The 24,217-nt window shown below is 39.9% G+C and overlaps 1 protein-coding gene across 1 annotated transcript in view; it reads right to left on the bottom strand.

Annotated features, from left to right (window-relative positions):
* Positions 1 to 3,233: 3,233 nt before the first annotated feature.
* Positions 3,234 to 24,217, bottom strand: part of LOC128710512 (telomerase-binding protein EST1A) — a 34,813-nt gene continuing 13,829 nt past the window's right edge. The window contains exons 8-17 of the mRNA XM_053805571.1: positions 17,397 to 17,623; positions 17,222 to 17,295; positions 17,027 to 17,130; positions 16,851 to 16,966; positions 16,615 to 16,764; positions 16,247 to 16,525; positions 4,900 to 5,050; positions 4,495 to 4,759; positions 4,210 to 4,349; positions 3,234 to 3,367 (exon numbers count right to left, since the gene is read on the bottom strand). Of these exons, the coding sequence (XP_053661546.1) occupies positions 3,234 to 3,367; positions 4,210 to 4,349; positions 4,495 to 4,759; positions 4,900 to 5,050; positions 16,247 to 16,525; positions 16,615 to 16,764; positions 16,851 to 16,966; positions 17,027 to 17,130; positions 17,222 to 17,295; positions 17,397 to 17,623 (1,640 nt within the window). The remainder of the gene's footprint in view (positions 3,368 to 4,209; positions 4,350 to 4,494; positions 4,760 to 4,899; positions 5,051 to 16,246; positions 16,526 to 16,614; positions 16,765 to 16,850; positions 16,967 to 17,026; positions 17,131 to 17,221; positions 17,296 to 17,396; positions 17,624 to 24,217) is intronic.

The raw sequence follows: 24,217 nt of genomic DNA, 5'->3' as shown, positions 1-24,217 counted from the left end.
GAGGGCATAATCCACAATAGCAATGCTTACTGGGTGATGTTACGAATTTCACTGTTTGTGCTAAAGTGCTTAATAAGGTCAAAATTGATGTTGGATCACGTTAGTGTGATGGTGATAAAAGTGTGATCAACATGAACGATTTACGACGGCTCCCTACGCGATAATAGTGATGAGAATTTCCGGTCCGATGAAAAACTCGATCCAACCGATTCGGATCCATCTTCTGAATCCAAATAATAAAAATACGTACACTTCAATTTCGATTAGTTCTTGAACCTTGACATATTCTTGTTTCAAAGAGATTCTAATAATGACAAATCTGGATTCTAGTCTCGAGTTACAATCATAATAGATCACATTTTCAAAAAGAAACCATGTTGGGCTTTTTTTGGATACCAAATCCTGAAGAACTTAACATTCCGTCCGGATTGTTCGGTTCAGAGATCTAATCCTAGAATCTCTTGAACAGATTGTTATTGACCAGCTTAACTTGCTGCTCTAAATTTATTCTTCGTTGCCGAGACATGTTTGGAGACATGACATGTATGAGTTCGTTCTGTTCCAATTCTTTTTTTAGAATTCGTTCGATTAGTTCTAGAATTTGACGTATTCGATTTTTATAGAGATACGAGTAATGACAAATCTGGATTCTAGTCTCGAGAACCCATTCTGACATATTCGAATTGCAATAGATCCCATTCTGGACTATTACTGTAAGTCCCAAATTCTGGATCCCAAAGAACTCGTTTCTCACCAGAATAGAACCTGAAACATTGCTCAAGCTCACAAACGCGTTATTTTTACAAACGCAAAATTTTAATTATATTAACGGTTAAGGGTAGGAAGCACAGCCATATCAAAAAAGCCATGGCAAGATTTATACACTAAATACCCCCAAAAAAACGAAGCAATCCTCATCAACCTCGCTAATAGTTTCCTCATTGTGTATTTACGATGCGTTTTGCGTATATAGAATGCACTTTGTTTATGTTTTCAAGAAGATCAAGGACAGCCAACCGAACAAAAACGAACGCAGGTGTTGTCATAGTAATGGAGGCAAGCACACAAAAACATAATTGTCAAATCATCCCCCAAATAGGCTGTAAACCATGTTTAGGCATGAATGAGCTTGCTAATTTGCTTGGAGAAGTGAGTTTCTGCTAACCGTTTTCAAAGCACATTGGCTAATGGATTTTTATTTCCATGCTTTCGGATGTTGTACTCGCGCCGTCACTTTACAACGTTGTACATGTTTTAAAATTATAATGCGTTTATTTGATTAAAAAATAAGCCTTTCGCAACTGTTTCACGCAGATTCCAAACATAGTATCTTGCTTAGTAGCGCTTGTATAATCATCAGTCGAAAGTGCAATTGAGTTACGAACGAATAGAAAGAAACTTAAAACTGTACATGTAGATTAAACACAAGCAATTGGTTGATTTGAAATTAAGATGTGTTACATATATCCCTTTAACTGAACTAAGTATAGAATGCTGTCGTTATGCAAAAGCCTGACCTGCCTATTGGCTAGCTCTAGAACATCAAAAAAGTTACAAAAAAAAAGAAAATATAAAAATTGCCAAACTTTAAGCAGAAAATGTGAAATAAAAGAAATGTTCTACAAATTCCATACTGTTCTCATATATTTAACGCAGTGAGACAGTGAGTATTATTTCAATTTTCCGCATAACTTATCTCTGTTTATAATAACTGCGAAACGAGTAACGACTTATAAAATGGGGTCAATATTATGAATAATCAATATTAATATTCATTTAGTACAACTCAGGGCGAGTAATAGCACTTCTGATAAATTTCACTTGTTAAACGTATTAACGAACTTAACTTTTTAAGAGCACCTTAACTGTAAACTTAGTGGACGTCTTAAGGTATTTACGCGCTAACAACTTTTTTCTTTTAAACAAAATAACTCCCGCGTTAGAAAAAGTCTGCCAAAAAAAAAAAGTTCGCCTGCTGTTTCACGAAACGTCTTGGGCTTGGCGATATCTGCCCATACACGAATGGCATGCTAGAATTATGATTCTAGAAGGTCAGTTCTGATCCAAACACACAACCCCGATCGTATCGAAAAATATTTCTTCTAGATATGTAATTCTTCCGTTGGTCGTATTTCTTTATAGTTACATTTCTTTTCGGCTTTGGAGTGACACATGCAATATTTTCTAATGCAATTTTTAATATTGATGGAAATTCTATAATCCTGTTTGAGATCCCCTGGCCTGTATTTGCCTGACTTGCATTACCACTTTTTAGAACATTGTCTTTAGAACTGTCATTAGAATCTTTCTTTTAACTGGATTTTCGGTAAATATAAATAAATTGATATCTGTATTAACGTTTTACCAACCGCATCGCGCTGACAGTTTAGAACGCGAACACTACTCACCTTACTGGCTGTTTTTTTAGCAAACCATGGTATGGGGGAATGGTATTCAGATCTTTGATTTGCACTCGATACCACCGTGTTGTCGTCAGACGGTAAAGTGATAAGTTTTAATATTTGAGTCAAATAATAAGTAACCAAAATAAATCGTCAATCATGCAATACGTAATCGGGGTTTGTGATAAAAAAGTGTCTTTTGGGTAAACTATTCAACCTTTAGATGGATAAATATTCATACAAAAACTCTTCTTCATTGTCCAGTTTCGTAATAAAATAGCAGTAATGCACATGACGCGTCTTTTTTCATCGGCACAATTACCACAAGAGGTCTAAGCCTGCCACATCTAGCTTTCTTTTGACTTCATTTACCCGTAGCTGGATAGTCAGCCCTGCGTACGGAACATGACGCATCTGGTAAATGTTATTATTATTTTTTTTTCATGGCCATTTTGATAAAATGGTTCTCCAGCATAAAACCAACGATTTGATAGTACACATTGCGCTAATTTTTATTATTTTTTATTTTATTTTTATAATTTAATAATTGTTCTTTTTTTCGCGTAACACCTTGCTGGTCATGTCTACTCTTTGCAAGCATTACAATACGTGCTATGTATGCTCCGTTGCTATACATACTCAGTCCTTAAAACGAGATTAAACCCGAACGTACAGATCATCACTACAAGAAACCACCCAAGGACGCTATTTTGCGTTCATTTTTTAAACTCAATATTAACTAAATTAGATGTACACAGCATGTACGCTGCGCATTCACTTCCGCTACCGAAAGGCTGCCACCCAACTGTTTCCCAAACGGAACGCCATTTGCTAATCGCTCAGCCCAGCCCACTTGATAAAATCTGGTAATTCTCGCACCGGTAGGTCGTTTGATATGGCTTTCACGCGCAGGTTTCTGTCGGTCGTTAACAGTACGACGTCGAGAGTTAGGTTGCGATTTTCGACTGTTTAGAACAAGATAAAGAATTGTAAATAACTAATAACTCTATAGCAAACTAACAAGCGTAAGACACTTGCAACTTGTGGGGATGCTGAGGTGTATACAAGGTCTAATAATGAAGTCTCGTAATAGCCAATGTTGACATGGACATCGTGGGTTTTATTCTGACCGTTAGGCGTCCTAGGCTATGTGTAGGTAAAAGAATACTGTACAGACAGTTTCTGAGATACATAGTACCTAATATTTCTTGAACATCCTGTACAGTTTATGAAATCAATACAATTTATTCAAATAAGAAAAAAAGATCCACTGTAGTAATGTATTCCGGAGACTACCTTTAATATGGACGACAGGACACCTAACTCTGATCTAATTTTTTTAGAACCCTCATATTACGAAACTTGTATATTCAATAGACCTTAGATGTGTAACACAAAGATATTTACAGTAAAGGATATAGTTTAGGCCAGTACAGTTGTTGTCAGTGGGTTAGATCAGATCAGTTTAAAACTAGGTTCAATTATGCATGTTACCAGAGAGTGTTAAGTAGATTAGAAGCAATTAAGTTAAGTTATTACAACTCAAAACACGGGATAACCTACTCCTGTCAGAAAAAGGTTTTATATACATGAAGAATAGATTGTTATAAAAACAAAACAACTAAAGCCAGAACAGAATAGACAGATTATTTAATCGAATAGAAGACGGAGAGAAAATTGGAAATGAACATGAAAGTGTTGTGTATATTGTATTAAATTAAACATGAGAACATGTTGTACAATGTTTCTAATATGTCTACCAAAAGCTATCATTAGACGAGACAATGATCTGGACAAGTTCACTTACTCTGTTTGTCTTTCACATTGTAGCGACAAAGATTAAGCGCCGTCTCCAGTATACGATCATCATTAGACTTGAGCTCTCCTACATCATCCTCTTCCGTGAATGATGACGTTTTCAATATGGATCCCTTCGTCGTAACGCATCTAATACGTCGTGCAAAGATACAAATTATAAACAACAACACATAAATGTAGTGAAAATTTGATTTCAACGTACTGCTAAGAGTTGACAGTTTACACACTATAATTTATCATTCCTGTTTTCAATCCGAAAAGGAGCGAGACTTACTTGAGGGCCGGATTGCGTGAGTTGATGAAATGTAACGCTTTCTTTGACGATTCGGCGACCTTGGCGGCATGCTGGAGGTTGGGTATCGGTGCACTATTGCTGGTTGGTATAGTACCCGTGTCCGCAGCACTTGCAGGAGCAGTAGGTAATGCGAATGATTTCGATGCCGGTACTAACAGTTCACTAACTGCTGTACCAGCCAACGTCTGCTGTTTCGGTGGCTGATGTCTTATTCCCTTTGAAAGACCCTCGAGCTCGTTAATCACTGGTGCAGGAGGTAATTGAAGAAGTTGAGAAGAAGAAGCATTTTAGGTGTTACTGGCTCCAGTATAAAAGAGTGTTAAAATCTAGGGCGAAGTGGAGGGAGGAGGCTGAGGGGAGGGGGAGGGAATATGAATCGCTTACCGATGATTGGTACCATTAACTGGTAAAGTGGATGCGCTTTGGCGATCATTTCAATCGCTGGCAGATAGTCGACGAAGCAGTTCGTGTCTGGAACTAAAAACCTTGGACGAACCTGGATAGTGACCGCTATCGTGCTTTGCGAAAGAATGTCCTGAGGATGAAAGTTCAAAATTGGAACAGACGTATAATATGACACCTGAATTGCATTAACACTTCATTCGAGATGTATGAATGCGTACAGCTAGACGAACATATGTGGTGGCACAGTATCCCTAGCTCAACATATAACATAGTCACAAACTTTTCGCTGTTGTTTATAATGCAAAACTATTCGCCAATTTCTCTTATGTCAACATACTGTTTCAGAACAGCTAGCAGGCTTGCAACAGCACAGCTGCTAAGAGCGGTTTGGCACCGGAGGTGCGAAGGAATAAAACCAACAAACACCCGCACATTTGTGTGCAGGTTGGCCGAGATGGTGGCGAGGAATTAATGAACACAATACGACACTAAAAGCTAGGACACTCATCGTGCGTGGCAGTCAGCTGATGTAAATGCGGCGCAGCGTATCCTACCACCCGAATCAGCTATGTCCAATTTCCGCCGCACATCCGTTTCAACATCACCGGGCAGCGTTGGTCACAAGTTTTGCTACTCGCTGTACGTTTGTGGTAAGCTTTTTGCGCCGTGTTTGAAAAGGACACCTGACCTGGCCGAGTAGAAACGGCGGTTGTTGTGTGTTTAAGTATGCAAACATATATTTGCATGTTGCACACTGTTTGCTCATAGTCGTTTCCAGTTCCTTCACCCATTAACACTTCTCCTTTTTTTCTGCTGTCATATCTCACATTCCTTTTTATCTGCGGATGCTGACAATTCCACGACTGTCATACTTTTGCCTCTCCATTGCGTCGAAACCTTAATGTTTCACCGGTGTGGTGGGAGGAACTTGGTGATTGTTGAACATTCCTACTACCCTCCCACCTATCCCCCCTCCCTCCCCTTCTTTCACACCTTTCGACCCTTCATCCAATGAACCACTGGCCAATGCACACAATAAAGGAAAGCAGGGCGAGCAAATGCGCAAACAAATCGCACCAAACAAACAGTCTAACATACAAACCTCCGAAGAAAGTAGGAATGTGACAGGGTAAAGGAAGCAAATCAATGGCAAGATCCCAAGACGCATGTACACCGGTGCGACAAAGCATAATGTGCAACAATGTTACATATATACACACGCTCGCACGTCAAAGAGCTGTATGGACTAGTTCCTTATTAACATCAAGGGGTTGAGGCGTTACTCTCCTGAATGCAATTTGAAACAAACGGACAACAATAAAAAGAGTCAACTATAAAAAAATAAGAAGAAAGAAATAGAACTTAATTTAGAATTAAGGCAATAAGAACGTATTGAATTAATCTTGCATACTCAGCAGTACAACGTCGTTCTTTTGCAGTTCTTCGAAAAAAAACGAATGAACTGGGTTCGAGAAATTGCTTCAATATTTAGGGACTGCAGGGATGGGACTTTATTGTCGACCTTCATCATTAGGTTCTGCTGCACTTTATGGTGATATCTACTAACCCGGTGTTCTCTCATGTGGTGGCCACGACAAAACTACTGCTTGAAAATCTGGCCTTTCTTAAGATAGGAGAACCCATAAAAGAAGTCAAATCGACCATGACGGACGAGAGATTTAAGTTTGTATAACTTCTTTGGAACGTTGTGACGCATGCAGTTCGAAAAAAGCTTTAAAAAGCAATTGTACCATTGCAGTCACAAAAACAAAATTACAGACTATGTTTCATCCAGTGAAGCAACGCGCGATGCAGAATCTCTTCACATTCCTTTGGAATTACATCAACCAATTTTTTGGAAGATGGTCAGGATAGCACTTCATCTCTCTGCAGTAATTCGAACCGAACAAGTCTCTGCAAAAACAATATGTCCATTGCGTCAAAATAGAAAATCTTGACACCAAAAATAAAATTGATTTCACCTACTAAGTTCCTAAATGTACCGGTTCCTATAATGCGTTCAACGTTTCACTATGAAATACACGCTCAGACTTATATGCATTTTGGCATTTTGGCTAATGGATAATATTTCATCTCTTTACGTTTGACAACTCCGGTATAGAAAAGAGGAAGGGAGCATTGTTAGGGCAGAGATATAGGTGGAGGGAAGGTGTAAATACCATATGCATGCTATAATCGCTATCAAGGCATCATCTTCGTTAGCATGAACCCATCTTCCCATCCATCTACCTATCAAATGGACATTGCGCAATGGTGGGTTCTCAATGGGAAAAGAAATTGCAAAACAATTCCCTCGCCAGACTATATTGATGCTGCTTCCGACGCTGATCGTATCACTGTTTTGCGAGGTGTTTTTACAGTCCCGAACATCGCTGGGCATTGAAATAGGATGGATGAGTTGAGAGGACAAGGAAAAAGAACAGAGTGCACGCTAAAGGAAAGAAGAGGCAAATACACGAAAGATATAAAAGTACAACAAACACAAACTATAGGCACAGGGTGAAGATAAACAGGAACATGAAATAAAGAAATAAGGACAGGATAAGAAGGCATTTTAATGGAGTAAATAAATGGCGAGAAGAAACGATGTTCAAGATCATACCTGAAACAAGCAGATATCGCTATAATTCTGCAATAGTATCAATTATCTAGTAATGCGGTTTGGCCATTCTTCACAATTCTTAAGGCCAATATTGTGAAGAAAGGCATGTGCATATTCTAACACTCCAATCTAAACATCTTAGAAATCAATGAATTATTGGAAAAATGAGTATCAATATAATTTAACGTGTTTAAATACTATTGAAGTAGAAAATTTATACTAAACAGTATTGACCAAAGAAGGTCATATTCACTACTATCAAGATTTAGGACATTCGTCAAAATATTTTCACTGACGGAATTTTTATTAAAAATTGTGAAGCGTACCATGGAAGTCATGATAACATAAACTAATAACTGTGTTTTAAAAACTTGAGAAACCATTCTGAACATTAAATTCAATCATCAGTAGCTTATTTCGCCAGAAGTATGCTTCTGATCCAGAAGAGAGCTTCCTTCTACACATGACGACTTCTACAAAAAAGCTTTCCAAGAACCGTCAGATATTACTTTAAATCATAGATCATTGTAAGGGATTACTATACGTAACATAAAAGACTATACAGCACCTTGAAGATTACATCAGAAGTTTTTTACATGCCTAGTAAGTTCTTATTTACTCCCTTACTCATCCCGCGCTACAATCGCTTCGCTGTCTGGGCCTGCTGCGGGAGTCCTCTATACCGCTCACGGTGCAGTCACCAACCAATGAACAATCTCGGCCTAGCAGGCAGACGCATCAACTTGAACCTACCACGACTCCTCTGTCTATGTGGCCGACCTAAACAGACTTTATGGCCCAGGTCATTCGATGTCATTCTCATGACATGATTAGCCCACACGTGGAAAATCCGCTATACAACAGAGAGTTTGCCGTACAGCTCGTAGATCTCTTCATTGTGGCGGCTCCCTATTGTCCTACCACACGTACAGAGCAACAAATCCTTCTGAGCATCTTCCTCTCGAACACGGCTAAGAGGGTTTTGTCAGTTTTGGACAAAGTTCATGTCTCAGAGGCGTATGAGAATACTGGAACGATATAAGTTCTATATAGTCCTCAGACTGTAAAAAAGACCAGTTGGCACTTACGCGTATCTCATGATTAATGTTGTCAATGTTAACCTTTGAACCATTATTGGTGAAATTTTGGACGATTTTTTCGACGAATATTATCGGTGTGTCACCCCGGCGTAAGTTAGAATTTGAGTTTGAGTTTTGTCTCGTTAATCTCTAAGGGTAATGGTAATGGTCTAGGTAAGCATCCACTATTTAGGAGAGCCGTAAACCAATGATATCTAAGTCATCAGCATATAAAAGAATCGGGATTGACTTATATAAGATGGTCTCAAAAATTCCATTTCCAAGTCCCGGATGACCCTTTCCAACACTAGGTAGAAGTAGATAAGCTAGCCCATCTCTTTGGCACAGACCCTTAGTGGTAGCAAAAGGACCTTGAACAGTGACGGATCTAACGGTGGGTGGACCCAAAAAAAGCTGTTTAGTAGAAAAAAGTTTATCAACTATGCCAGTAATGGGCCCGAAAAGCGTAGCTTTAACCTTTTTCGTATTCCAGAGGGGGCCCCGAAGTGTATCACAAGGGGCCTATGGAGAAACTGATATGCTTATCTCCCTTGTTGTATATGGGATAGATTATACCAAGATTTCAATCACATGGCATCGATACACTATCGAATACCTCAGTAATAATTTAAAACATTTTATGTTCTAGTGCTGCACTTTCATTTTTTTATCAGTTCGGCTACTATTCCTTCGGTGCATTGTGTCTCTTTGTTCTTAAGCCGACAGATGGCCTTTCGGGTTTTGTCAATGCTAGATGGCAGTAAGATGATTTTCCAGCTCCGCAGAATATAAGTAATACAAATAATGAATCTTAACAGTACAGCTGCTGATTGGTAAATCATCTCATTTTCTTCAATGTACATGTATCCTGTTTTTACCCAGCATTCAATTCTGCAAATCTTAGTAATATGGAAGCCATTAATAGCACTTGCTTGGCAGGCCTGAATTGACAGCAATTGTTGATTTATCAGGACGAAAAACATCGTTCAACGTAGTTACGCCATACTGCGCGAATAAAATCTCGCTTAAGTTCGGTACATTCCTTGCCGTTAAACTAAACAAATGATTGGACAATTTATATCATTATAATGGCATATTATATCGTCCAATCCACCGTTATACTAGAACCAGTTTCTGCTTTGGCGACTGGAGAGCTCATTAAGCGGTGCGTGAACGGTTTTTGTTCTTTGTCAATTCTCATACAATAAGATAAGCCCACCAGGAATGGCGAAGAAGACAAAATGAAATAATGAACACCATTGATATCCGATTGATTTGTCATGCCATTTTACGACCCATGTGTTTAACCCTCCCTCAAACAGCACCCTTATGACGGGCATCATGCACACCCCGTATAGTCTCACCATAGTTCACGGATTTCTTTAATGCGTATTCTTTTAAACTCGTCTGAATATTCTTGTCCATCTGCGATATTGTCAACTTCTAACAGGTAGCTCAACAACATTATCATAAATTTGATCTTTGTCAGAAATTATTCTGAATTATTAACACTTAATGAATAGCACAATTCTCGCACAAGTAACGGCATATGTGTAAAGCTTAGAATTAGAACTATTTTTAGAGCAAAAATATTTCTTTTAATCTTCCCAGATGAGGCTAATAACAAATATTCTAATTACAGCTTAAAATCAAAATTTTCCCGGTCTCTCAATAACCCAATGTGTATAACTAGTACAATGACACGAAATGCCACACAAATACTTATACACGCAGATTCCACAGAAGATTATACTGCACATTATTCACGAGACAGGGCTAAAACAGTCAAAATTCATAAGCACGCGCTAACAAAATTTGAGCACCATTTCTTATGCAAATAGCTGATACTGGTATCCCTGTGCTTGGTAAGGGTTTCTGTTTGCGCGGGTCACAAATTTAGTAATTTACGATTGTCCATTGCTTTGCGGTTTGATATAGTACTGAAGGTAAAGAGAGTATTAATGACCATTGAGAAAAGTTTCTTGCTGATCCGCTTAACATTGTGTATCTGTTTAAAAATAATAAAATAGTAACCCAAACACTTTGCAACTCGGTCGATAAAGGTTCAAATATCGCTACAGTATCTTGGTGCAAAGGGTTAGTTCAAGTCACATATAATCAGCCATTACACATTACGTGGTGGATGTAAGGCAAAATATATTTGTTTACGTTCTCTAAATAGGTTTCATGATTATCAGTGATTTTTAACCAAGTGTCTAACACAACTTATAAAATCCCATTGAACCCATTAACCTAGATATTTTTTTATTTCTATATTCGATACAGTTGCTACCACTAGCTCGGAAAACCAGCCAACCATCTCAAGGATGCTGTGATGATTAACGCAGCCCATTGAAAGGGCAATCACGACAGCCCAACATCAACCATCGAACCAAAAGCCGAATCATGCAAGACGTGATTTATCATTTCTATATATTCTTTGCAGTTGAAAACGCAACAAGGCCCCGCTACTAATCGTCAAAAACATACTTTTCATACGTCTTTCATTATTCCCTGATGCAATGCAAAACCATGCCAAGGGTTTTTACGATCATTGGCATAAAGCAAATTGAATACGGCGCAAACCTTTTCCTAATTGCCAACATTGCCCGACGCATTATAATTTCCATTGACCGGACCGGATGGACGGCAGATTTTATGCAAATGGTGCCATTTAAAACGGTTTGTTTGCTCGGCTGGACGCAATGAACCCGGACCGCCCGATTGCATCGAGCAGGCGACATAATATTGGCGGTGTGTACCTACCGCCACCATCGCCTCAAAGCGGTCTCTTCCCGAGGAAACGGAGCGCCAAACCTAACCGCAATTGTTGGTGAAACATTATTATTTACCCTTAATTAAAGTTAGGCGCAAAATGGTAGTAAATATTTTGCCACCTTTGCCACACCTCACCGACCCCTGTTTGCTGTGTGCGGTTCGTTTAGACGTCATCTCGATGCAGCAGAATACGCATTGCGAGGTGTCCAAAATGAGCAAACACAGCGCGCAAATGAATTTTCAATGCATTATTTTTTAATACGTCAAATTGGACGACCTTGACACTCTGTGTGTGTGCGCCCGGGTGTCTTACCGAAACCATCGGCAGCAAAAGCACTTCGAACGTTTAAGAAAGCCAAAACAAACAATGGTGCTGTAATAGGTTCGGTCGGAGGAAAACTTCGTTGCAATTCGAGCTGCGCTGCATATCTTAACTTACTCATACGCTATAAACAGCCACATCGGGGCAGCCATCACGGGTTGATTTAAATATACTACAGAACCATCATGCGCCTATAAATAGTTGGCACTAAGCAGAACTGTGGAGACCTTAGCAAATATAGGTACCGTCTTCCGGGATAATACTGGTGCCTAAGAAGCTTGCTGGCCAAAATAATCGATTGGTGATGACACGAAACCCACGTGAGTGTGCAAGAGCAAATCTGATATGAGTCTCTTGCGAAAACAACACCACTTCAGGGGTTAAATTTCTCGCAGGGCAAACCTATCAGCTTGCTAAAACTGTAAAAAAGAATAAAATTCTTTTTCAATTTGTTGTTTTTTTCCGACCAAATTCATTTCCCTTTCGTACGGAGCAGAGCAGTTTGGTGGTGTGTTTGAATAATATTTTCATTCAGTAGGATAACTATTTATTTAACAGACTGCAGATAAGTGTATTTGCCATGCATGCATCAAGTCGCCTACATGAGCAAATATACAGTGGTAAACGAAACTTATTTTTGTTTCCCATGTTTGACAACGAATCTTGTGGTTACACTTGTCATGTTTGTCGTATCGGATTTACTGATGAGTGGTAAGGGTTATGTAGATTTAGAGTGGTCTCCAAGGAGGCGTCTATTGCCATTGTAAGAATAGGTAAATCAATTAAGTTAAATACATGATACCATAGGGAGTTTGTATCTACCAAGGGAAGATATAGAGTCAGCATTTAAGAAAAAAGTCTGCTGATCTCATAAGTGTTGAGCAAACATCTGAGTACCAACAGATAACGAAGATAGAATTTGAAGACTAAACTCCTTTTTCATAAGAAAACGTTGCTTGGAGACTATCTGTAAGAAACATAAATGTCTAAACTTTCTCTTCATTCTATTCGTCGACGATTCGACGTCCGAATCTACCGAAACCAAGTTAGATGGTTGATGATCAACTGCTACGAACATGATACGAGCAGTGCAATGATGACGGAAGCAAAGCTGGCAAACCTGTTTCAGTACCCTGCAAAAAGGAGTAAGTCTGAAGCAACACGACAACCGAGAGACCTTGCCCTAGTGTGAGAGCCAAAGCCTGTATATAGGTTTGCGTTGTATGTAACTGCTAAAACTAACTGCTTTGCATGTAAAAAATACAATATGCCTAAACATGCTCAAAACAATTATGAGATTAATAGGGAATTACTATGTTACGTGGAATATTACGTCAAAAATCTTTAATATCGTCGCCCTTTATCGGGTAACACTAATAACCTCTTTCTCACAACTCGGTGCAGTTTTACTTGCTGCTCATTTTGCTTGATACATGAATCCGCACATTTTTCGCATAGCGAATAGTTCAGGCGCATCCACCCACTTAATCCTTCCGTGTCCGATCCGACTTCCGTCTTGCGGAAAATTCCGAACCCGCCCAATCTATTAATAAAAAAAACCTAATTTGCACCCACACAGACAATGGGCAAAGGTAGCGTTTCATTATCTTTCTCCATAGCCCCGCTTTATGCCCTTGAAATTTGTGTGTATGTGTGTGTGTGTGTCCACTCGCCAAACACTGCCCATTTCCCAGCACGGTCAGGGGAAAATACGAGAAAGAAAAGTATATGAAGCACTTTTATGTACGAGAATGTCTATTATGCGCGTTCTTTCTCTTCGCACTGCCCTTACGGTAACGCGCAATCTCTTTCTCCTGGATCAAGAAACCGTCGGCGCCTTTCGTTCGCGTGTGCATTCCACAACTGTTTCGCGATCTTCACCTTCGCCCTTCCGCCACTTACACGCACCCCTTTCGTAACCCCATCTCCACCCTTTAGTGCCAGTCCGTCGTTTTGCTTCTGCTGTACTTCTTTATCCATTTGTGTTCCATCTTCTCCATCTTTTTCCGCTTTTTTTTTTGCTTGCCCGCCCGCTTCTACTTTCGTCCTCTTTCTTCCTCTTTTGCCCTAAACTAACCTTCTGCTTTTGCACTTTATCCTGCGCACAGCATTGTTGGACCATATAGTGTTGACTGTGCGGCGGATAAGGTGAAGGAGGATATCAGCACTTTTAAACTACATAACGCGCAGCGGCAATTTCTGATGTTTTCCTCGGTATGCACATCAAGGTGTGCACATCAGGCACAGATGCATTCGCATTCATCACCCATACACGGGCAACGATGGAGTGATTTGTTTGCTTCTTTTACATTTCAAATCGATTAACATAATAACAATTAATTTAATGTGTAACAAGTGCTGCCGCAAATTTCGATAAAAGAAAAAGACAGTTTCAGCACACAGTGTGTGTCCCGTTCTTTTGTGATGAGGGAGTTGATAGCTGCTTCCTACCTTTATCTATCATCAACAGAAATCCTACCCCATTAGCGCTCTTTATGTTCTTTTGTTCTCCATTTGCTTCGTCTTTCTCGCTCGTTTCGATCGTTACACCGCCGAAGAAAACTATCCACCGGTTGCTCCAATAGAAATAACACATCCCCGAGCACATGATCGCTGCGATTTTTCTCTCCCGCACGCAAAGACAAGACACGGGGTCAAACCGTGGCGAAAACTATTCGCTACGGCGACTTCAATTTACCCTTCCACTACCATAACACTGCTCCGCACGCTTCGTTTCACTTTTCACATTACTCGCAAACCATGAATTTTTCACTCGTTCGTTCACCTAAATAGCGCACATGGAACAGATCACACAATATGCGTTCACCATGTTGTCCGTCCAGTCCCCATCCAGGGCAAGATTCGAAAAAAAATCAACAACACACACAGTGGGATAGTGGAATTACAATACGTGGCACGAGGAACACACTCAAGTGACGAAGTTGTGGTAATTCTTGCTTCTTACCAGGCGTTTTTCTTGTAATATTTTCCCGCTGCAAAAGCTATACCGTTTGCGATCGCTTCGCTTCGTCCATTTCAGGATGGAGTGTAGGAATGCTCTGTTTATACATAAGCGTACATACGATCGAAAAAGCGCATGGAAAGCGCGAAGGAGGGCGTCTGTGTATCTGAAACTCTAAAGTTTGGTCTATTCCGGTAGTATCGCGGACGACCTCGATTCCAAAAAGGGAATGGGGGAACCACCCCGGGACAAAACATCAATTTGTCTTATTGTACAGGCATCTGCTTTTAGTCTTATCGTTCAATGGCTATGGTAAAATTGGTCAACTGTGCTAGATTTTAATGAAATTGTACGCGTGACCTATTGTTCGATCATCATTTCATTAGGACGATTCAAGAAAGAGAAATAAAAAACTCACTTATAATAACAACGAGTAACGTCAAAATATTCCTTTCCCGATACGTGAGTCGGGAGTGTGCCTCTGCATAGAATCTTATTTTTTATAGCAAACAGAAAATTACCCGTAAAGAATAAATTAGACTGACCCATTTTCCCTGAACGCTAATTTCAGGAACGTTATACAGATACAGGATGGCAATTCGATAAGGAGCCAAGAGTGTACATCACAAAAGTTTGCAATTTTTCTTGAGCTTTGATCCAACGCCCATTGCCACGGCCATCCGCGACATAGCGTATGCAAGGAAGGGAAGAAATGACTGCGGCGGGTCAACCACCGCGACTGCTCCCTAGAGACTGACACGATCGGTCTGATAGCTGCGAAGAAGACGCTGGGATGGAGTTTTCTGCCGACAATAACAAAATAAAGACACCATACGATGGGGCGTCGTGCATCCGTTGATTCAGCCTTTCTTCTTCGGCACACACACGCGGTGTGGTATAATAAAATGAACCCGAAAAAGCCTATTAACACACTAATAAGCCACGATACCATAACAGCAAATCTTTCGCATGTTCTTTCGCTCCCTTTCTTTCGCATTTGATCTTTAAGTTGTTTGATACAAGAGCGAGGGGCACAACAATAAAAAAAAACGTCGGATGAGGCATGGGTGCCGGTGAGCAAATTATGATTAATATTCATAAGCGCTTATGAACCGCGGTGTACCTTCTTGTTTCTGTTCTTTTTTTTAAAGACCAACACTCAGAAAGCATCGTCTTTTCAAGACCCGGCACTGGACGGGTAGGTCAGCTATAAGAATCTCGAGCATTATGGGTAAAAGAAGACTCATCATATCAGAAATTAATTTCGTTCGAGTTTTTTGCCCTTTTTCGCTCGCTAGCGCTTTTCTTTCCAGGCGTTTACCTTGCTCTTCAGTTTCCCCGGAAGTGTGAGTTATATGTAATTAATGAAATGATCGTAAGTCGCAATCAGCGACCGGAGAAGTGCTGCCTATCAATAAACCATGCCGAACACGACAAAAGACAGTTCCGGTCATTTAACTCGACGTGGTTTCGTATGGGAGCACTAAGCTCATAACGAATTACGCGATTTGTACGTTAGAGGGCTTCGATTAGAATTTGTACGATTGTGTGTCATCACTCACTTGCACTCGCTGGTTATGTTTCTCCTGCATCCGTTGCTTGCGCTCGAGCTCGTCCTTCAGCCGCAACAGCTTGCGCGTTTCAAGGCAACTTGGGCTGTTGCTAATGTTACCGCTTAAAACGCCACTTTCGGCAGAAGGTGATGTACAGCTCTCAACTTTGGCCTGTAATTCGGTGCGTTCCGCATTCTCCGGCGCATTACTGGCATCGTTCTGATCGTCCGGTGTTGGTAGCGCTTCGTCATCGCTGAAGCTTTCCACTAGGATATCCATATCACCCAGCTTAAAAAGATTAGCAACATCAGTCTTGTAACAGATTCTCTCTTATTGTTTTTTTTTAGTTTTATTAGTTTAATCACTCAGCTACTTACCCCTTCTATTCGGCTTTCTACCACGCTGTAAAACTGAGCAGCACTTTCCGCTGTCCCGCTTGACACAGCTTCCCGGCAAAGCACCGGCGGATCACAGTTACACAAACGATCGGTACCAAAATAGAGCAACTTCTGTATGCGTAGCACATTCTGCAAAAGTATTATGTGAAATGAAACAAAATGAGCAGTGTGAATAAATATTTCATGCCTATAAATTAAAATTCCAGAATAATTACTTGTGCCTCTTCCATGTCGCAGTCGGGATGCACAAAAATTGGTTCCGGTTCGTAGTACATAAGTGGTGTGAAACCGGCAAGGGTAACATCTTCTGGCAGTCGCACTGTTTCGTACCCTAGGAAAGTGATGGGGATATTAAGAATATGAATGGATGTGATGCTTAATGATATCTCACCTTGCTTTTGCTCCACGGACAATATGCTCCGGTTCGTATCCAAGCACTTCAGTATATTCATCAGTACCGCCAATTCGGACCACGGATCGTGGGCGTTTGATTTTCTGCCAAAAGAAAAATCCAATCAGAAACATATTGCTTGCAAAATATTGATCATAAAGTGCGAGAAAAATGTGTAAAATTAATAAAAAATACCCGATTTTAAGATCAGCACAGCATGGAGGTGGATTCCAAATTTCCGTGTTGGACATCATCCAATCGCACCAGACCTGTATGAATGAGATGTGATAAAGTGATGAAAGGTATATATTTTATAAAAAGTTCTATGGATTAATCATAAATCACTCTATTAAATCATTGTATTAATTACCTTAATTGCTGGTAGTATCACTTTGGCATCATCGGGCAGGATAAGCTTCGGGACTTCATCCGTACTGTTGGCATCGCTAGTCGTTCTTTTCGTATCATCTTTAATCTTTTCCAGCCCTTCCTGTATTAGACAGATTAAGCGTTCCAGTAATATCCCAAACATCAGCAATCCGGATGAGAGTGCACACTCCTGCAATTCTGACCGAGTTGCCTGCGTTGTGGATGTATCTAAATGCAGAAAAATATTACAAACAATAAAATATTATTTTATTATTAATGAAGAACAGCTTAGTTCAAATAGATGTAGAAAAAACAACCGAGCAAGCCCGGAATAATGACCAGCGACGTTCAATGTCGGCAAGCTAACCCTGTATCTGAACTACAGGGACTAGCTGTTGGAGCATAAATAATGAGTTTGGAGTTAAACTATCGCATTCTTCCAACCGGGATGAAGATGTTAGGAATTTTGGGAAAATTTGACCATCATTCCGTTCAGTAGTTCCAGGTGCCTTAATATTGCTGACGACTTCCTCCCAGGATGATGGGAACGACTCGTTATCATCCTTCTGCACTGGTGGCTGTGTCAAAACCAATGTCATGCGAAATGATTTTGCGCCGTCACGGTTCGTATTGTTTTCCTGCTCAACGTTGGTGGGCACGTTGGATCGCACGTTAAACCGTCTAGAACTCAACGTTACTGCAGGGTAACGAGGGTATGCATGAGCAGATTATAGCAAGATCTCCCAGCATTCACTGCATTGATATACGGATGCGAACGATAGGTGCAAATGCAGCAAACAGACCGGGTCGTGTGGTTAATTCCAACGAATCTTCTGATGCTGAATGAACTCCCATGAGATGAAAACTAAGCAGCAAGCATGATCGCAACCCATATGAATCTGTTCCCCGTCTTGCGCATTGCAGGATTTTGAGGCGCAGATAAATTCGGAGGAAATTTTCAATCGAGCATTACCGTAGAGCTTCTCGCTCGGTTGAAATTAGAGTTTTGATTGTCTCAATTATGATAAACATAATTATGTTTCCCGGCATTCCTTTTCGTACAACATTCTGTCTGCTTGAAACCTCTTATCGTATCCAGTAAAACAAACAGCACGTTCAGGAATATGCTGTTATGCTCTAATGAAACAACTCATTGACCATTACAGAGAGAATATTATTTGCTTATTCAAAGAAAAAGTTGTTAACTACTACATTTTTCCAACCTTCCATTGTTCAACATTAAGCATATCTTGGACATATTTAACATTAATAAAGTTTATAAAACCCTAAATAACATACAAGCGTTTTTTGTACAGTTATTATAAAAAAAAAACACTCATACAAGTTGTACTCTTGAGTGCGTGTACCGGCCATCAGCGACGTACCCAAATATATGCTGCTGGATCCCATAGACCGGGCAGCTCATCAACCTTTTCATCGAATCATTTATCGATGGGTAAATTAAATCTCCACCCCGTGAAAGAAGAAAACAAAAACATACGAAAGTGAATGCGTGCTATATAATCAAAGTAAACCCTTCAGACCAGTGGGAAAGATGAGACTTTCATACAGAAGACAGAACACCACCGTCTATCGTCTTCCACATCCGACTGATCTGGATGAGTTTTGGTAGAATGCTTAGCTTTTATCGTGAACCTTCTGCTGTACGTTGCCAAAACAAAAACAAAAAACAAACAAAAAGAGTTCAATATAATTTTTACAACAGAAAGCTTCATACACACACACACACACATCCATGCTGTACACAAATACAAATAAATAACTATCTGGTTCTTGATAAAGCAACCAACAATCAGGCAACCAATCATGCCAACTCATGATAATGATCTGGTTCGCTTTCCATCCTTTCTATGTACGGTGACGATGACCCAAACGTAAACGATATGTATTATGTGGGCATGGTCGCGAAACGATACGCTATGGGTTCTAAGAAACACTGCCTTAAATTTGACTTGCGTTTCATTCCTTCCTTTGCGTTTCATTAAAAAAAAACACTCTAGCCACGGCCGGCGAAATGATGCTGATATATTATCATGCTTGTTGTTATATATTTCATCAAGAATTGTGTAAGTATTACGCGATGTGAGCAAACAAAATATGGCCAAATTAAGTTGACTTTTGCCTGCGGTATAATAGAGATATGAATACGTAAGTTAACTAAAGATATTTATCAAAAATCATAAACTTTTACCTCGAGTTATATCGTACACGCAAGCGCACATTTCAGCTACTTTATGTATAATGCCATTTTAGCAGCATCCAATATTCCGCAAAACCTCGTTAGTTTCAAAATTACTACGCGTCGCTCATTTGGAACGATGATCGTTACATCCGGTGGCCGATACCTTCTGCTAAATATTATGATGATGTTCTGCTGGTGAATTCCTACCGCTGCAAACGACCAATTCAGACGCTAGCCAGTCAGGGAATGGTCCGAAAGACAAAGCCAATGGTCTTGAATTATCTCTATCTCGAGTATTCCACCGACCGATGGCTTTTCCTTCGGTAGCAACGATATAGATACGCGGCCCTTGCGGTGTTGGTATACAGACAGACGGAGTTCATCACCGAACGGAAGGTGAATGAACTAGCAAGCCCCATACGACAGCCTGACTCTTATCTGCTTCTCCTTTTCCCTCTCACTCTACCCCCCCCCCCCCTCCCTTGACCATCGCATAACACATCCACGGTGGCTCTCTCGTTTAATTTTTCTAGTTTTTCGTCTCTGCATTCTGTTTTGTATTACTGTCCTTCAGCAAAAAAAAAGGAATTCGCTAACGTGGATATTGTGTTTAGTGTTTGCCAAGGATTGGCAAGGGTACACCATCGGACATCCAAGGTGAACACAAACATACACTTTGCGCGGGTCATGGTGAGGAAGGTGTGCCGGCGAAAAACAGTTAAAAAATAGTGGCAAAGGGGTGAATGCAGGTGATAATTTTTCCTTCTTCCCTTCTTTCGATCAGGTTGATCGTATACGGGGGGACAGCGCGTTATCGAGGTAAAGTTCTAAACAGTAACTCTCGATCAGCATTCAATAACTGTGGGAAGCGTTACAAGCGAGTTACGAACGGGAAATTTAAACTGTGGAAAATCATCAAAGTTCCTACGGATATTCTATCTACGTGCATTTTACGGATATCTAGCAAAAAGCACAGAGGTAAAGCTTAGAGATATTATGGCTCATTCAGCATCACTTCTTCTTTATCGGCACAACAACCTCAAGAGGTTACGGCCTGCCATTTCTGGCTTTCTGTGACTTTTATTTACCCATATAGCTGGATAGTCAGTCCTGCGTGCGGGGGATTGGTCCGGACAGGATTTTGGTCCGGTCCGTTCGTGTGAAGACCAGCGCCATTACCATCACGCCACCAGGCCGCCACAACATTCAGCATCACAACTCGTATAAAAACAGTTGAATTCTGTTTCATGTAGACATTTAATCTACAAACTGCTGTCATCTAATACTTTATTCCTAACATATGCAGTACTCATCACCCGTGACCGGATAAGCATAAACAGTGATCTTACAACTTTCGGCTGTATCCAACATTCAAGGCTTAAGATACGATGGACTCGGAACATTTATAAGCCAGTCCTCAGTTGCCGGAATATTCTTCGTTTTACCAAACTTCATATTTTACGGGACTATCCATTACTAATGGTGGGTATCAAAAGGACAATCTTGTGTATCACTTATAACTTCACATCATCAGAATGCGACCCTATTGCCAACCTCCAGCATCTAATCTGCATAAAAAACAACCCTCACCATCGTATGGTAAAGTACAGTTATTTCGTGAAAAGAGGACAATCTGTTTATTTCGATAAACCACATGGCACAACAAAACCATTCATACGACCCACATATATGTTTTACTGATTATAGAACCGCCGAAACAATAAATCAAATGCTCACCGGTCTCTTAACCCATATGTCGCCCGGTCAAGAATGACCTGATTAAACTAGCACAACATACTGGTATGTTAAAATATCGCCACAGTGACCATGCCGGCCGCAAAACACTGATATCATGTGGTAAATCATGCCATAAAACATTTGTAAAATTAAGGAATATCCCAAAGCTAAACATCCTGTCACATTAGGTCGGCTGCGTTTGATCGCTAACGTAGGCCTTAACGCTCACATAGCGGGTCTGGCTCTGTTCACGAAATTGCTCATCAATCATGTTATGTGATTATTTAAAATTCAACAAGCCGTCAAAACTGTCATAAATTTTGTCAGTGTTGTCACGCTTGTTTTTTATTTATACCTGTTTTGGTATCGTCCATTGTCACCATCCAACTACCATTTTATTCACATATAGCTGTAAACGAGTTTATTGTGAGATTGATTTGTAACACCGACGCACAGTGAACTAGAACAATTAATCAATCCACTGACATAAGCTGCGTCCGAATCGCTGCTACCTAATGCGTGGGTAATAAAGATTTTCGTTTCCTTAGCTTTCCCTGCGATACTTGTATAAACTCAAAACACCCAAAACAGTTTAATCTGATACACCATAGTCAACAACTTGACATGAAAGCAGGAGAAACACAGCAATAAAACTAATTTATTAGCGGGCTAATCTTATGTGGCTTGATTTACACGCGCCGGCATAATATTTTTACTCACAATATCAATCATTTCTTTGCTCGAAATGAACCACACTCACCTGTCCTAGAATAGATCCAAGTTGTGTGTTGACCTACATAAGAACGATTATTTCCCTACCGACATTCTATATTCCATATCACTTCGATGACATGCTGTCGAAATTGGTTACAGCTTGTCAGATTAACTTTTCATCATGCATCGCATCCAAACCAGGCTCGATCAATCAAATCTCTAGCAGTGGTGCTTTATCTGTCAAAGCGCTACGGACATTAAACTCTCTACAACATTAGGATTTGAGGCGAACTATCTTTGAAGAGACCACCATGAAAGGATGCCGCGCCGTCTTTTAATCGCCGTGAAGTAGTCCACGGATAAGGAAAAGATTTCGCGATGCCGATATTGAACATATACGGACCATAACAGCAACCCATAAAACGGCATTGTAACCGAATAAAATCAATAAATCACGCGGCGAGTAACATTCTCTCGCACCTATCGCTAGAGCGTCGTTGCTAAAATACTTGGAATCGGAGGTAATCAGACCCGCGAAGAGAAATCTAGCGTGTAGCATGATCATATGCGATAGATTACACGGCTAGGTTAGTTTTATTGAGCTATGTCAGGCGTCAGCTTGAATACGAGTGACGGCCAGTAGAATTTTATGTATCTCCAACTCGTGGATGTCGCAGACGTTGTTAATATTTGCTGAAGAGGGAGAATACAAATATATTTGAACTAGTTAACGTTAACTGAATATAAAGGAGGCTTTTATGTCTCGTATGTTTTAACTTGACTTGCTTAGCTTTTTATGAAACAAAATACCTGATAGCAATAGAAAGGCCCCCGATTATTTCCGTATTGCCTAAATTTTATCTTTCTCTGGAAGTTATTATTGGAAAACAATGTTTATTGGTTCAATTCAATAATTGGAATTGAAATGAAAAATGCTTATAGAATTTCTTTAACCCACTAAACATTTCACCATATATACAAAAACTGTGTGGTGTCAGATCGATAATAACAAATTTGAACTAAAAAAAAGAAGATAGAAAGAAGAGAGAACACATTCTACATACGAGTTAACGTGAATCTATAAAAAAAATAGAACTTTAAACAATTGAAAGAATTATAGAAGAAGAAAATATTCAAGGTTTTGATAACTTTGTTGCGAGGATTAGTAAAATCTTTAAAATATCAGTCAAATTGTAAAACAAACACAAACAAATACAAAATCCTCTCGCAACTATTATTGCGTTCATCATAAAATTAAAACAATTAAAAAAGTCATAGTGAAAGAATGGGTAAAAAAGTGAAAAATAAAACCAGTGCAAACAAATTATGTGAACACCTTGGTTAAAACGAACCTACATGCGTGGAGCGCCGTTCTTTAGCTAAAACATTTTTTCTCCTTTCTTCTTTCCTTATTAAATATATTCTTGTTTTTCCTTTCCTTTTCTTGCCTGTTATGTGTGTGTGTGTATTTTTCTACTCTTCTTTTTCGCTTCTTCTTTCCTACTCTAACACGCCACCTCTTTCGATCGGCTCGAGCCACTCTTGTCAAGATTCCCGTTGGATATCATGCGCGCAGCGCCAGCAAAAAGGACAGCGAAATCTGTCCAGACAGCTGAGGCGTCCAGTTGGCGTCATCGTTTCATCGGCCTATGCTCGTGGCCATTATAAAGGCAACGCTCTGCGTAATGCGACCGTGCCACCAGAGCCAACAGAGAACGCAGCCAAGAATGGCCGTTAAGAACGTAATTAAACATACTTTATGTTGTATAATTGTCATGTAATGAGCATTTAATTATTTCCACTTGCAGCCGGGCGGATTCCTCGAATTGGATCGAGCATAATCGAGCGGGAAGGTAAAACAACAGAAGGAGAACAGATCTGATAGTATACGCAGAGCCGGCAAGGTACTTGCAGAGTTTTTTGTTTTCGCTGTTAAACACAAAAATATCAAAATTTGAAATGTTTTGATAGGAATAATTTAGATTTGCGGTTACATTTCTTACTAGTTGTCTTACACAAATATTAAATCCTTAATAGGGTACAGTAGGAAAAGCGACATGGAAGCAACCATTTCTTCGCAAGAATTGGTTCGAATTTTGGTCAAACCGCTTAAGATCGCTAGCAGCGAACTGTCTTTTCTTACAAAAGACGAAAAGGTAAGCTCACAA

Source organism: Anopheles marshallii, chromosome X (assembly GCF_943734725.1).
Source record: "Anopheles marshallii chromosome X, idAnoMarsDA_429_01, whole genome shotgun sequence".
Taxonomy (NCBI): Eukaryota; Metazoa; Arthropoda; class Insecta; order Diptera; family Culicidae; genus Anopheles; species Anopheles marshallii.
The sequence above is the reverse complement of the archived record's forward strand: the minus strand, read 5'-3'. Positions and strand labels throughout refer to the sequence as shown.